The 17,067-nt window shown below is 37.1% G+C and overlaps 1 protein-coding gene across 3 annotated transcripts in view; it reads right to left on the bottom strand.

Moving 5' to 3' along the window:
- Positions 1-17,067, bottom strand: part of FOCAD (focadhesin) — a 363,803-nt gene that overhangs the window by 339,875 nt on the left and 6,861 nt on the right. For all 3 annotated transcript variants that reach the window (XM_044660684.1, XM_044660676.1, XM_044660669.1), the window contains exon 3: positions 14,282-14,436. In XM_044660684.1, coding sequence (XP_044516619.1) covers positions 14,282-14,436 — 155 coding nt within the window. The remainder of the gene's footprint in view (positions 1-14,281; positions 14,437-17,067) is intronic.

Here is a 17,067-nt window from a genome sequence, read left to right on the forward strand (position 1 = left end):
ACCTAACTACTAAAGTATGTAAAATAAGAGTTAAACTACTAAAGTTTACTAAACTACTAAAGTATCTAAAATAAGAGTTAAAATTCCTACCTAAGATTACAAATCCAGGGTTCTATCTGGTAGGCCACCACTGTTTTCTCACACAGTTCACTTTCCACACTTTTATTGCTTATTCGTTAAAAATAGAATGAAAATATCTTGAAGGAAGCAATATAATACAAGAGAACATTTACTTGCTATAAAGTACAAAGATCTGTGTTCAAAACTCACAGTGGGCAGCTGGGTAGCTCAGTGGAGTGAGAGTCGAGCCTAGAGACAGGAGGTCCTAGGTTCAAACCTGGCCTCAGCCACTTCCCAGCTGTGTGACCTGGGCAAGTCACTTGAACCCCATTGCCCACCCTTACCAATCTTCCACCTATGAGACAATACACCGAAGTACAAGGGTTTAAAAAAAAAAAAAAACTCACTTCTGATTCTTACGATTTGGAACCTTGGTTAAATCATTTAACATGATTGTGGGGGGCAGCTGGGCAGCTCAGTGGATTGAGAGTCAGGCCTAGAGACGGGAGGTCCTAGGTTCAAATCTGGCCTCAGATACTTCCCAGCTGTGTGACCCTGGGCAAATCATTTGACTCCCAATGCCCACCCTTACCATTCTTTCACCTATGAGCCAATATACAGAAGTTAAGGGTTAAAAAAAAAAAAAACATGATTGTGCCTAAATTTCCTCATTTATAAAATAAGGACATTAGGCAAAATGGTCCCTGAATTCTCTTCCAATTCTGTAATTCTATCTCAAGTGCCAAGGATAGTGCTTGGCAAATAGAAAACACTTAATAAATGTTTATTCAACAGATGAATATGGCATCAACACCAACTAGCATTTAACAACCAGGTTTTGTTATCTCTTGGGGGAAGGGTGATAATGGTACACTGGATTTTTTAATCTAAGGCCCTAGACTTTTATCCAACTATTGTATTCTACCTATATGACCTTGGAAAAGTCATTTAGCTTCTCTGGGCTTCAATTCTCATCTCATCTCATTCATTCATCTCATTTTGTAAAATGAGATGAATGAATGAGGTGACCTTTAAAGTCCCTTTAAATATTAAATTTATGATCCTATATTCCTAAATATAGTTTTCCTGGCCTTTGGCAAAAGGAATAACAATAAATAGCAGGGAAAACAAGGTTACAAGTACATAACTGATGCATTTATCAAATAATAAAACAACTCTCCAGTTGATTTTTTTTAGCATAATCTAATATATAATATTAAAACCAATTTCAATTTCCTGAATTGAAGAAGAAAAAAATGTAAACACTCAGTAAACAGAGATTTAACTGCAGAGATGACTAGGCAACATATTAAAAAAATCCTCATAATTGAAAATTAACTCCCAAGAGTAAAATTTTGAGAGAATTAACCCATTCTTCTGGCTTCTGACCACAGTATTTGCCAGAGTGCTTACTTGGAAAAGGGACTTTTCTCTATTCCTCTCTCTCTTATTTGTTATGCATGAAAATCCACCAAGCAGCAAGAGATTTCAAGAAATATGCTATATGTATATGCTTGTCAGCTCTGAGAAGGGAAGGGAAAGAGGGAGACAATTTGAATCATATAATTTGGAAAAGTTATGTGGAAATTTCTATTACATATAATTATTAAAAATTAAAAAGTATCTTTATAATTAAAAAAGAGAGAAAAAATTAAAAATTAAAGAAAAAAAGGAATGTGCTATATTTTTCTGCCACTATCAAGCATTTGAAGATTAGCACCCCAAAAACAAACCTCAGACATGAATAAATAAGCAGGAAAGAGAAATGAAATGCAAGCCTTCAAACACAAGAAACTTCTTCCAAAGCCATTGAGGTGGACTATCATGGAGAAGCTCCACTAGCCACCATTTTTTTCCAAGTTCTGAAGTAAAAATGTAAGCAACTCAGGACCAAAAAAAGGATCCCATAAGAATAACCATCATCATCATTTAAAACTTATATTAGCAGAGTCAGTAAGGGGGCTCAGTAAATAGAGAGTCAAGCCTGGAAACAGGAGATACTGGGTTCAAATTTGGTCTCAGACACTTCCTTCCTGGGAAGAGTCACTTAACAGGCAAATGCCTGGTCCTTCTGCCCTAGAACCATAACTTAGTATCAATTCTAAAACAAAAGGTAAGGGTTTTTTAAAAGAATAAAAGAAAATAAAACATATTAGGACATTCATTACCTGTAAGGACTGGGAAAATGTTAAAGTGTATGAGATATGGGAAAGGGATGGGATTTCTTATGATAAGTGAGTTAAAACAACTTGGTTCAAGATCAAAGACCATTTGGTGGCAAAATTCCCAATAAGGTGTTAAATAGCACAAGTACACAACCATGCAGGCCAAAAACACCTCTGTGCAGCTTTTACTAGATATCTACAGCAGGCTGAAAGTAAATAGAACAAACCCTAAGGCAAAACTGTTTACTCAAGTCAACAAGCATTTACTTAGCACCTACACAGTGGAGCCAGGCACTCTTCTAAGTACTGGGGATGCAAAGAAAGTACATAGGCTAACAGGCAAAACAACATGCAAACAAACAGGGTACCTCAGAGGGAAGGTACTAGGGAGGGGACCTGAGAAAAGCTTCTTGCAGAAGGTGGAATTTTGTTATTTATCCTTCATTTTCTAAGAGAATAATGACATCATAAAAATGATATTTGGACTTGTGCATGAACTGGATTAAAGTGACGCAGAGTTGCATAAAGTCATCAACCTCCCAAAGAGGACATCATCCAAGAGTCATCCAAGTCCAGTGGCAGGACAAAAGACAAAACAACTGATGATGGCTGGGGATGCAATAGGTGACCACAGCATCTGAAGTCTAACCAAGCTCTAGATGCTCCACAGGGCCAGCTTCAGCCTCCTTCCTGGCCTTTGGAACAAACTATTCTCATCTACCCATTCCTCCAGGGGAAGTCATCCCTAATTCACTGACAGGTTGGAGGTCTTTCTGTTGTCCTCAATAAGTTTATCACAATGGTTTTAACAAGGTGTGTGCACAGAGCATTCTACAGCTTCCTGGAGCCACAGGTGAGAGCTAGGTGAAAAGTGGACACCAAATGTGGATGAGCAGCCCTGAAAAGGGCTAGGCAAACCTTCACAGCCGAGGTGCTAGTCCTCCCTGAATACAGTGGGATTTTAGCTGACACTTGAAGGAAGAAATGAGGAGGGACAGCACTTAGGATACATGGAGGAACCAGAAAAAAGGTATGGAGTCTGAAGATGGAGCATCCTGTGGAAGGAACAGCAAGGAGGCCATTATCGATGGATTGTAAGTCACGGAGAGGCATAAGTAAATAAATACACATATTCATATGGTAAAAGTATACAAAATAAAGCCTACGAAGTTTATCTTCAAACATACCAAGAGAAATGACTCAGGAATCAAAGTATCTAGATTCACATATCTCATCTTTCAGGCTTACTATTTCTGTGCCTGTGTACAAATCTTCACTACTCTGTAAATTAAAGGACTTGAACTGCATAGCCTCTAAAGTCTCTTCCAGTTTTAATATGATGGTTCTATGTTTTCCCTATCTTGAGGATCCTTCCAACTGAAGTTAAAGTTAGCAGGTACCTACCCAATGAGAAACTCAGAAAATGTTGAAGTTGGATGAAATCTTAGATGATTAGGACAGAGTTTCTTTAACTATTTTTGTCATGAATCCTTAAGCAGTCTGATGAAATCCAGAGGGAAAACCCTTCTTAAATGTTCTTGAATATTTAAAGGAGGAAAACTTTTTTCAAAAATAATAATTAAAGGAAATGTTAAATTTCAGTTAGAAATGAGTGAAAATAAGAATATATTTCTTTTTTCATCCAAGTTCCAAGAACTTGTGTAAAGAATAACTGATTTAGATCCATTCCTCCATTTCACAAAGGAAATCAAGCAGCACTGAGTTCATTCTAACAAATCAACAGCTATTTCAAACTTTCTCTTAAGACGACATTCTCCTTCTCCCTTTCAGCAGAGAATCTCAGCTCACACTTCACCAAAAAACCAACCATCTTAAAAGGGCTCCTCCTGATCCACCAAAGTCTAACTTCAGACTACTTCAACTTCATCCTCCATTTTCTCCTCTTTCTTGCCAATTCCAACCTATTAATTCCTTTGTCTTTATCACCTCCTAACTTCTCCAATGTTCCCTTTGATCATTCTCTTGCCTTCTAATTTTCAACTTCTTCTTATCCACTGGTTTTTTCCCTGTAACCTACAAACATGTCCAGATCTCCCTTATTCTTTTTTTTTTTTCACTAACCCTTACCTTTTATCTTAGAATCATTACTAAGTAGTGATTCTAAGGAGGGAGAATGGTAAAGGCTAGGCAATTGGGGTTAAGTGACTTGCCAGGGGTCACACAACTAGGAAGGGTCTGAGATTAGATTTTAATCCAGGGCTTCTTGTCTCGAGGACTGGCTCTCTATTTCCTGAGCTACCTAGGTGTTCCTTCTAATATAATTTTAAATGATGATGGTTCTTATGGGATGCTTTTTTGGGCCTGAGTGCTTATATTTTATTTCAGAAAACGATGACCAAATTTGAACCCAAAACCTCCTGTCTCCAGGGCTGGTTCTCTATCCACTGAATAATCTAGTTGTCCTTCCCTTATCCATTAAAAAAAAAAAAAATCTCCACTTAACCTCACCATCCTCCCAAACTATCATCCTCTTATCATTTCATTTTTACTGCCAACTCCTGGGGGGTGGGGGGACTAGTAATAATAATTACCTTTACTAACTTACATCTCACTTATTTTCAGTCTTTTTCAATATGCCATCATTCTCCATCAATCAACTGTCATCTCTCAAAGAATGTCAATGATCTCTTCCTAAATTGCTAACCCCATTGGTTCTTAGACCTTCTTTCCTCTGTGACTTCCTTATAGTAGCTACACATTCCACTACCACCCTTCTTCTGGCCAAATTTTTTTACTTAATGGATTTTTAGGGAGAAGGACACACTATTCTCTCCTGGTTCTTCTCCTACCTGTTTGACATCTTTTCTCAATTTCCTTTGCATTCAATCCCATTCCCCAAAGCTATATGAGTTCTTCCAACAATCTCGGTAACTTCTGAGGATTCAACTATCTTTCATCTTAATAGTCAATAAATAAGAATTAAGTGCCTACTATGTAAGCTCTGGGGATACAAATAAAAGCAAAAGGTAGCCCTTGTTCTCAAGGAACTCAGATTCAAAGTGGAGAACAACATACTAGCAAACTATGTACAAACCAGCTATATAAACAGGATGAAGAAGAAATAACCAATACAGGGGAGGCTCTAGAATTATGGAGGACCAGGAAAGGCTTTCTTATAGAACATGAGATTTTATCTGAGACTTGAAGGAAACCAGAAAACAGAGATTAGGAAGGTGATAGCCAGTAAAAATGCCCAGAATTGAGAGTATGTCTTCTGTGAAGAAGAGCAAGACAACCAGTGTTGATGGATGGAGAGAGGAGGAAGGAGAACTGTAAAATGTAAGGAGAATGCAAAGTTCCAGGGGGAATTGGGGGGTGGTTATGAAGGGCTTTAAAAGAAAAAAAAAGGGGTGAGGGTGTTTCTATTTTATTCTGGAGGCAATAGGAAACCACCAGAGTTTAATAAACAGATGACTCCCAAATATCCAGCCTTAACCTCTTTCCTGTGCTCCAGCTGAATATTTCTGATGACCTTCTACATCTTTCTACCTGGATATCCCATAGGCTTCTTGAATTCAGCATGTTCAAAAACAGAACTCTTTTATTTACCCCTAAACCCATCCCTCTCCCTGACTTCCATATTTTTGTCAAGGGCATTGCTACTCATTCCAATTAGTCAAGTTCACAATCAGAACAACCCTTGATTCTAAATTTTCACTCAAACCCTATAAACTATCACTGTCAAATCCTATTGATTTGACTTCTACATAATGTAATAATAGTAGCTAGTTCTCACACAGTGCTATGAAGTTTGCTTAAGTACCTGACAAAGTATTATCACATTTTATCTTCACAATAATCGTGCAAGGTAGGTAGATGCTATCAGCATCCTCATTTTACAGTTGAAAAAAGCTGAGGTAAATAATGCTTATGTGACTTGACCAAGTGAGATTCAAACTCAGGTCTTCATGATTCCAAGTCCAGAGTTCTGGCTATCTAGCTACCTTCCCTCTCTCATATCCCTCCCCTTCTCACCATTCATACCAAAAAACACCCTAATTCAGGTTAATGACTTATTTTAACATTCTATAACAGTAGCCTCTTAGCTGATTTCTCTAACAATAATCTTCCCCTGCTCCAAACAATCTAAACTACCACTTACCTGGTATTTCTAAAGCACAATCTGCTCATGTAACTTCTCGGTTCAAGAAAGTTTATTAACTCCTTATTACCTTAAAAACAAAATATAAGCTCTTCTGTTTGGCATTTAAAGACCTACACAATCTGACTCTTCTTCCTCAGTTAATGGTGTACTACTGCTCTTCAAGTACTCTGTTCTAGAACTCAATTGGTCTATTTGCCATTCTCTGTTTATAACACACCGTGTCTTTTTTCCCAATAGTTCTTTTTTTCAGTTACAAGTAGAAACAATTTTTGACAATTGGTTTTTGACATATTAAAATTCAGATTTTCTTCCTCCCAAGGCGGTGAATAGCCTGATACAGGTTATACCAGTATTTTCATGTAATACATAGTTCCATATTTCTCAGATCATAACAGAAGACATGTCACAAATACAACAGGAATCTCATGAAGAAAATATAATAGAAAATGGCATGCTTTGATCTTTAGACTAATGGCTTTCCATGCTTGCAGAGTTAAGTAGAGCAAACATTCTGTCCATTTGGCCGATGGGGAGACAAACATAAAGGCTGTGACTTTCCTGAAGTCACATGGGCAGGTAAGTGAGGAAATGAGACTGGAAACCAAGTTTTCTGCTCTCCCTTTTCCAAAAGATTACAGTAAAGAGGGACACATTTTAGAAATGGGGTGGAAGTAATCAGAGCTTGGCACTGCAAAAGAATGAAGTATGTGGTCCATTCCTTTCACTGACTTTGGTGGCCTTGATCTTCCCCTCTTAGTAGCATATCACAAGTCTGCCAACTGGGGGCACTAATTAAAGCAGATATGGAACTATATTGATTTGGAAGCTGTGATTCTTCAGCAAGATATCATGTGAAGACAAATGGATTTAAAGTCTTAGACCTATGCTCAACTCTATTACTTACTATCAGATTGACCACAGCCAAGTTACTTCACTCCTATGAGTCTCCATTTCATAAATTTCCTTATTTATAAAATGAAGGTTTTGGACTAGTTGATTTCTAAAGTTCTTTCCAGCAATATACAGGAAAGGAAGTCTGGGATGAGTATCAATATTAGTCCTTTCAGCTGTTATAAGCTACAATTTAGATATACTAATTAGACTTTTAGATAAAGGAAGATGCTTATGCAGAAAGAATTCTTTAAAACCATAATTAGAAATTGGCTTAAAGTTATGAAAGGAAAAGAAGCTGGGCTAAAAGACAGGGTCAAGAAATCTTTATTAGTCCTTTGTCACTTTTAAATAAAATTTAACTAAGTGAGGTCAGCAAAGCAAATTAAAACCTACAAATGCAAGACAGAACATAGCTAATTTTTTAATCATTTCAGACTGCAGCTAAAGTTTGAGGTTGAATTGTTTTCAGTCTGTGGTGAGAAATTTTCCCTCGGTCTTGGCCAGAGCCCCAAACAAGTCTCCCTCATTGGTTCCTCTCGTCCTACAAAGTACAAGAAAATAAAGGGCTGAACTAAAGCTAAAAACTACAATAATCCAGCAAGGTAGGAAGCCCCCATTTCTCCCATGTTGCTGGCCAAGTTTTATAAAGCACTTGTGTTTTAGCCAAAGCTTTTATCTTAGAACTACAACACCAGGCTCCCTCCCAAAAAAAAAAAAAAAACCTGGATAGAAAAATGATTTCTCATTCAATTATCCATAATCCCAGGCCCATGTAATTCATAGAGATATGAGCTGCATGACACAATCATTTTTAACAAGTGCACCTTTGTGATTTCTTCTGCCAAAACTTGGCAACACTGAATCCAATCACTTTAGCTGGGATCCCACAAAAGGGATTTTTAATGCCCCGGGCAAAATCCTGCAAAGTCGATCCCTCAGAGACTTGAGGAATCTCAGATTAGATGCTTTGATTTTCTCAAATGTAAAATGTACAAAATTGCATGCCCCTTCCTGCAGAGCAGCCTGTTGGGGAGCTCAAAAGGGAAACACATGAAATGCCTACCCAGTTTACTGGCACATAACCCTCCTACCAAGCACCTTTTTAAAAGAAAGGGGGTAGGGGAAAGGAAAGGAGGCAGTTCAACCGAAATTACAGGCTGTCATGACACCTCAATATCAAAAACTGAAAACCTTGTTCCACAAGAAAGTAAGGTTTTTATTCACAATCCCGTTACTAAGCAACTATAACAAAGGCAGCTGAAGGTTTCTGGATCCCGGTGCAACTAAAGGCAAAAATCTTAACAGAAGAAAAACAGGAGACTTCTCACTTTGGAAATCTTTAACATTAGGAAAAAGCCAAAGCACAGAGTATGGGATCAAATGGTAAAAGTGGGGAGGAGGCAGGGGAGAAAGGTGACAGTTCTTTAAAAGTTTTCAAAACACAAAAAATTATAGCCTCCACATTGGCTTCAGTTTTTGATTCAGTCATATAATTGGTGATGACAATTTTCATAATTTGTTTCCTAAGGTGTTCCTACTTAATGTATACAATAATGTATAATGTACCCCCCCTTAAGGGATACTTTTTTCCAATTCTTTTTAATGACTTAAAAAACCAAATCCCCCCTCAAAAAAATTCCTCTCAAATCCAATTCTTTGTTTACAGAAGCTACTTATAAATAACTTGAAGTTACATGTTGATTCAGGATTGAACCAGGACGGAAAAATAGAGGACACCGCTGGATAACAGAATGTTCCTTTGAAGAGAATGGTCTCCTGAGCAAAGTGTATACTTTCCCAGCCACTCCCTGAAGTTCAGACAATGACAGCTTTGCAAATGTCAGTCCTTTTTCAAAGTTAGACTACACAATGTGGCTGACTCCAGACCAGGACTCCTCAAACAGTGGGTTAGGGATCCTGGGGTGATGAGGTGGAAGAAACAGGACAGAATGGGTCAGGCAAGTTCCAAATTGTCAACCTCTGAAACATTATTTAATACTAGCAGTCCATAGGAATTAGAAGAACTTATTAGAATTAGAAGAATTAGAGGGAACTCTTTCACTTCTATTCCAGTCTCTCTCCCAATTGTCAAATTTTTCTGCAATAATGCTTAAAAACTGAGGCTACAAAATTTATCCTGCTCTTCTGAAGCAACACTGATTCTCTGGGCTTTTTCTTTTTGGGGGGGAGGGGCGGGATGTGAGATCTAAGCTAAAAAAATACGTGACAGCAAACACAGGAACTAGAATGAAATAAACTTACCAAGAAGCCTATCTATAGAAATCAGGGAAAATTCTCAGGGCAACATTTTTTAGCTAAGTAGTCTCAAGCATTTGTTCAAAATTTTAGTTTGTTTTTTTTAACTTGACAGACATCAAGAACATGGGTATTTCTACATGCAAAAAAATAGAAGAATTGGTTATGAAATCAAGAATTTTATAATGTACCTTTGTTTCTTCAAATGTACTAAATTCAGCATGTTAGACAACCCACTTTGCCTGTTTGACCTCATACATATTTCTATTCTCTTTTATGTCTTTTTTTCTCCAAATACTTCACAGAGGTTTTCTTTTTGTTCTTCTAAAACTAACCCTTCATCTTGCACCCAATCTTCTATCCCACTTAAAAAAAATCTATACCAACAAATTAAATTGTCTCATAAAACAGATGCAATTATTGGTCATGTTAAAAAAAATTATTCCCATTCTGTATCTTTTGTCCCTCTCCTATCTTTAAGAGAAAAATGCTTTATCCTCTGTCCTGTGAATCCATGGCTTTTCCCTGAGTCAATGAAAAATCTAAAATATTTCAAAGTTGTTTTTTTAGAGTGATAATGGCATTGTCACTATATAATTTTTTCTCCTGGTTCTTTCTGTTCACTTCATTCTACATCAATTCATAAAAATCTTCCCAGTTTTCTCTGAATGCATCTCTCATCATTTCTTATATGTCATTATACTTATATAACATAATATGTTCAATCTTTCATTAAATGATATACACTTCCCTTAGTTTTCAGGTCTTTGCCACAAAAAAAGTGCTGTTATAAACCTTGACAAGCAGAAGTCAAGGCCCTATTTCTTTGATCTCTTTGGAGTATAAATCTACTAGTAGTATCACAAGATCATTCCCAATATTTTTTGGAGTTCATTATATGACTTATTAAATTTCTTTTGCTGAGATAATTACATTACTTCTCTATTTCTTGCTGTACTACTCTGGGTATCTGTTGTGTGCATCTGCACACAACAGTATCTTATGTTTTTATAAATATCCATTTCACTTATGAATTTTGTTGGCATATAATTGAGCAACAGTTTCTAATTTCCTTTATTTCCTTTTTCATAAGTCATAAATTCTTTGTCTTAGAATCAGTTGATCAAAGTGTGTAGTAATATAAATTTTTTTCCTAAAAGTTACTTTTGCTATATATCAAAAGTTTAGGTAAATATAATAGCCTGATATCTTCTTCAATGAAATTATCTATTATTTTGATGATTTGTTCCTTAGTCCATTCTTTTTTGAATTGAATGATTTACCCTACATTTAAGACAAATTTTTTTTTCCTCAAAGGGCCTATATTGATTACATTTATTGTTATGTAGGTAGTATAGAATATACTAAACATTTCTGGTTTTCTCCATCATCATATGAGATTTTCATGTTCTAACAAAATCTGTAAAGATGTTAAGCATAGCTTATGTACACACACATCTGTGTATAGAGGAATATACATATACACAAACTGTTTTTTATTTCTATTCAGGAAACTCCTAAAAACTAAAAGGAGATAGTAAAAGGGATAGTGACTCTTTCTCCACTCACATAGCCTTTACCTCAGTTCAGACACTCATTGTCTCTCATAAATTGACTCCTGAGGGGCATCTGGGTAGCTCAGTGGATTGAGAGTCAGGCCTGGAGACGGGAGGTCCTAGGTTCAAATCCGGCCTCAGACACTTCCCAGCTGTGTGACCCTGGGCAAGTCACTTGACCCCCATTGCCCACCCTTACCACTCTTCCACCTAGGAGCCAATACACAGAAGTTAAGGGTTTAAAAAAAACAGATAGATAGATAGATAGATAGATAGATAGATAGATAGATAGATAGATAAATGAACANAGATAGATAGATAGATAGATAGATAGATAGATAGATAGATAGATAGATAACTAAATGAACAAATAAATAAATAAATGAACAAATAAATAAATAAATAGGTAGATAGATAGATAGATAGATAGATAGATAGATAGATAGATAAGTAAATAAATAATTGAACTCCTGAAAGTCTTCTTTTTGGTCTCTCCATCTAAACCTTCTCCCCAATCAAATCCATTCTCCTTTCAGCAGTCAAAAGAATTTTCATAAAAATAAAGTTCTTTTTCTTTCTTAAACTTTTAATTTTTGTCTTAGTAACAACTCTAAGAAAGAATGGAAGGGGGTAGGCAAACAAAGGTTAAGTGACTTACCCAAGATCACACAGCTAGGAAGTGTGTGAGGCCATATTTAAAGCCAGATCCAACTGAATCCAGAGCTGACCCTCTATCCACTATGCCACCCAGATGCTCCTCTAAAACGAGGTTTTAATCCTATAATGTGCATCTCTCTCTTTCTTTATTGCCTTGAGAACCAAACCTGGGATCAAATGATCTAGGCTTATACTCCTCAGTTTGGCATTGAAAGCTCTTGACCACCTCCTAACTTTCTGGTTTTCCTGCACACATATTTCCTCCTTTGTGCTCCAAGTTAAGAGTCAAAGGCAACCCACGATTCCATATAAGACACTCCATCTCTCATCTCCATGCCTCTCACTGACTGTCCCAGGAGCCTAGAAGCTCCCTCCCTCCTCACTTTCACCTCTCAGAAACAATGGTTTCTGCAAGCTTCAGTGCAGCTATCATCTTCTTTTTAGGATATAATAACACCTACCTCCCAGGGTTGTTGTGAGGATACTAAGATAATATTTGTAAAGTACTTTATAAATCTGCAGAAAACAAGTATTTGTATTTCATTTTAGAATATCAAGATGCTACTTTTGTTAACGCAATTTACAACTTCTACACCAACACAACAAAGCCATATGTATGTGGAACAAACAGAAAGAAAGCCACTCAAAATGACAGTATATTTGCAAATAAAAGGGATATTATGGGAAGTACACTAGCCTTGGGGTCAGGATGACCTGGGTTTAACTCCTGCCTCTGACATAACACTAGCTTGTAACCAGGGTTAAGTCATTTTAACCTCTATGAAACTCAGGTTCCTAATCTGCAAAATGAGGATAATACATATAGTTTCTAAATTATACAGTTACTGGGAGATGCAAATTACATATGTGTGTACATATATATATATATGTATATACATATATATATATATATATTAGACTATACAAACTTTAAGTCTATAGACAAATGTTGGTTACTACTATTATTTTTTTAACTCTTTCTTTCTGTCTTTATAACAACTCCAAGACAGAACAGCAAGGGCCAGGGAAACAGGGTTGTTAAGCAACTTGCCCAGGGTCACATAGTCAGGTAGTATCTGAGACCATAACTGAACCTAGATGCCCCCCTCACCCCCCCACCCCCAACTCCAGGCTTGACATTCTATCCACTGGGTCATTCCTTCCCCTAACATTATTAGTTTCCAACACTTTTAGAAACACCAATGGTTTATGAGGTGCTAAGTAAAGTAATGGCTTTGATGAAACAGCAAAGAATCATTGTAACTAATGAATGATTTTTAGGATACACATGGCACTACTAGTTTTTCAAACCTACAAGTAGGCTTCATTTTAAGGATGCAGCTTCCATGTACCTATTTATTTATATGTTGTATCATCCAATATAATGAAAGTTCTTTAAAGGCAGGGACTATTTTTGCTATGATTTTATTTCTAGATACAAAGTGTCTAGCAGATGTTATGAGTAAGATTAGATTAGGTAGTTATTAGATATTGATTATATATTGATTAGGAAGTACCTAGCAGGAAGGAGCTGGAGCTGGGAATTCCAGGCTGGAATAAAGGAGGAGGAAGTCTATCTGTGTTCTGTGTGTGGACTCCATGAGTGGTAGGCAAAAACTGTTGCCAGCCTGGGAGACCTCAGAGCAAAGGACACCTTGCATCCTGTTTTCCCCTGGATCCTGTGTGGTGTGGCATCTAAAAAGAACAAGATCTACAAAGCCAAGAGAAGAGGACAGTGCTTCAAGCAAACCCCTTACTACTTGGTTCCTGAGACAACTGTAGCTCCTGGCATCCAGACATCATCAGTGGATTGCAGTGAGAAATCCCAAAGCCACAAAAGCCCAGCTGTACTCAAGCCTGGCAGGTTCCAGGTTTGAGGCAGAAACCCAGAGACTCCAGTATAGCTCCTTGGGCCCTGTTAGTTAGATAGCTTAGATTAGTGTAGTGAATAAGTCATTCCCTGTCCCTTTGGGTTTTGTTATTAGGTGTTAAGATTTTAGAGTAGTCATTCCTATCCCTCCTTTTAGTTGTTTCTAATTAAAACCCAATTTCACCTTGTTACCTTGTCAGTTAATTCAAGGCCTCTGGCCAGAGTGACAGTTGGCTGTTATTTTTTCAGTTGGGAGTGGTGTAGCTGTACAAGACTTCAGTGTTCAGTTATAGTCTCTCTTACATCCCAGAGAGTGTTCCCACAAACCCCATAGTTGATTTTAATATCCCTGGTGACCCCATTAGTTACATTTTCCTATACAGATAAACACATAAATGCTTTTTTGAGTGACAGAATCCTCCTGTAATTTTAGGCTTGTTTTTTACTCTGAAAAAAATTTTTTGTATTTCTCACAATTAGAAAATTTAGCCCAAGTCCTTCTCCTCAATCACAAATTTCAAAACTGAGTAGCAAATTAGTGAAATTCTGCTGGAAAAGATATAAAATATACTTATCTGGCAATGGAGGGGAGGAAGAAAAGACATTCAGCACATGTCCTGATTTAATATGAACCAGTGACTTTTCCTTGAATAACTGCAATACGGAGCTTAACGGATCAACTACAGAAAAAGAATACCTGGTTGAGGGGATAAGGTTGAGTATTCCATTAAGAATGTAGCTGAACTCAGCATGATTCTGTACAACAAGTGCCACCAGACCCTCACAGCAGGCAGTTCGAACCACAACATTGTCACTGCAACACTTCTCCCACAAGAGATTCAAGGCAGGAGTCTGAAATCCAAAGAACATTTCCAAGTGATGTTTGATGAACAACCCATATGCAATTTCCATCCATACGTATTTCAAGTGCATGCATTGTGCAATCTTGCCTACCACTTGTTAGACTGTAAACTACTTGAAGGCAGGGACTATCTTTGTTTTTGTAACTCCATCATCACGTAGCACAGCATTTGTCACACACAGGGCTTGTAATAAATATTTACTATTTCTAACCAAAAGTGATAATACTAATCCATCAAGTTAAAACATTTTTCTAAGAGTAAGCAGATTCATTCATTAAACAACAGGCTCTTACCTCTCCAATTTGACTACACCAACCTTGCCAATATTGCCACCAACTATTTTTTTTATTCATTGTTGTCTCCCTAGGAATGCCCAGTATACCCTATGGTTTCCCACCTTTGTGCCTCTTGTAATAAGGGGATTTTCAGGATGTAATTGGGGAATCTGCGGGATGTAATATGGGACTGAAGCTAGGGGTAATCGCTGGTAGGAATAGGGAATAAGGCAAAGCAAGGGACCCAAGGCTGGAGGTAATCAAGGGACTAGGCTATAGGTAGTAGCTGGTTGGAATAAAGGATAGGCACTGTGGATAAGGATTTGTGAATCCCTAAGGCAATATAGTGAATGAAGAAGGTATAATGATGAAGGTTGGTAGTTGAGGTAGTAAGAGAAATAAGGGAATGTCTGAGTTTAGGGAGTATAACACTGAGGTAACAAGGGTTGCAAGGGAGAGGATGAGTTAATCTAAGGCAGGCAATAGCAGCAGGGAAACACAGACTGGGACCCAGTTAGAGACAAACACTGAAGGGAAATAGACTGAGCCCTTCAAGTAAAAGGACACTTTACAGAGCCAGGTTAGAGCCAGCCACGGCCAGCTTGGAACTGACTCCAGGCTTTAGTAAGTTTCACAGGAAGGGACTGGAAGGAAATATTGAAGTTACACTTCCTTCAAAATGGATACCCTCAGCTTCCCTCAAACTCCAGAGAGTATGTTATTCCTCTCTCTCTTCCTCCCTCTCTTATTAATCTACTAATGAAGTAACCAGAAGGTCTTGATTAAATACAAACAGGGTTTATTGTCTTCTAGGATAGATTGGCAGGGTAGAGGATACAAGGAAGCCTAACAGCTGCTTAGAGAAACTTCAGGTGGGGAAAGGGAAGCAGGAATGTGAGACTGAGAAAGGACCTGCCTTAATTCAGCTCTCAGATGGGTTTGTAATCAATGGGTTAGGAAAGTTGGATACAAAGATTCAATATATAATTTGTTGCAAGGGTAAGCCCTATTTGATTATTTAAAATATCAAGTTTAAACTAACACTCCAAACTACACTCCTTTCAAACCCTCACAGGAATTCAGGCAGGGAGAATGAAGGTGGGAATAGGGTATGATAGGGAGTTTCAAAGAAATTAGCTAAATTAACAAATCTCAAAAGAAAAGCTGCAAAATATAGGCCAGGTTTCAATCTCAAGAAGGAGCTCTGATGGACCCTGGTTCTCTCCACGAGTCCCAAGACCAACTGAACTTTTCCCAAGATTCTAAACTCCTTAACTGACAGAAAGAATTCTGCAAAGCCTGCAAAACTGTTATGCCCTCCTCACTGTACCACACTCTGGACCTAGAATGTTATCCCTTCTATCCCTTCTATGACTCCATTCCAGCTATCTCAATTCTTCTATTAAGATTCAAGTTCAAATGTTTTTTCCATGAAGCCTTTCCTGTTGCACAAAAGAAGTTAATTCCCTTCTCCTGTCCTAAGGATATTGTATGTTTCTCCTAACACTTAGAAATCATACAATGTAGAAGAATTTGGGGGAACATAAAATGTAGGTTCCAAGAGAATGGAAATCAAGTCCTATTCTTTTTTCGAATCTCCAAGAATATTTCATTTTTGTGGAAGGGGGAGAAGAATAGGGACAAGGACCAAACCTGTGATTTCACTAGTAAGAGACAATATGCAAATATATTGGAATAAGTAAAATGAATAAGTAAACCTTCTACCAATGTAAGCTGCCACCTTCTCTGCAATCTATATAGCTGTACAGATTTGTCCAAGAGAGCATTAAGAGATCTAGTAACTTGACCAAAGTCACAAAAACAGAATATATCAGAGACAGGGTTTGCAACCAAGTCTTCCTGAATTCAAGGCTAGCACTCTCTATTCACTACATCAGTGGCTGTCAAACTTTTTGGTCTCAGGATCACTTTACACTCCTAAAAATTATGGAGGACTCCCACAAAAAACAAATGTTTGTGTGAATTTTACCAATATTCAATAAATAAGAAATTAAAATTAATAAAATTTTTAAATATGCATTTATCAATTTATTTAAACATATTAAACCAAATGTTAACATAAATAACATTTTACTATTTAATACATTTTCTAAAATAAACAAGTTAGTGATAAAAGTAACCATTACTTCACATATTTTTGCAAGTCTCTTTAATGTTTGGCTTAAAGAAGGCATGTGGATTGCTTTGATTAAAAATGATAAAGACTGATAATATAAGAAAAATTAATATTTTAATAGCCATGGCCTTGTTGGTGAAATATATATATAATCGCACTTGACTATCTTTTAAATTTACCGCTGGTGCCCATCCTCTTTCTCTCGTAC

Source organism: Gracilinanus agilis, chromosome 1 (genome assembly GCF_016433145.1).
Source record: "Gracilinanus agilis isolate LMUSP501 chromosome 1, AgileGrace, whole genome shotgun sequence".
In the NCBI taxonomy this organism is placed as follows: domain Eukaryota; kingdom Metazoa; phylum Chordata; class Mammalia; order Didelphimorphia; family Didelphidae; genus Gracilinanus; species Gracilinanus agilis.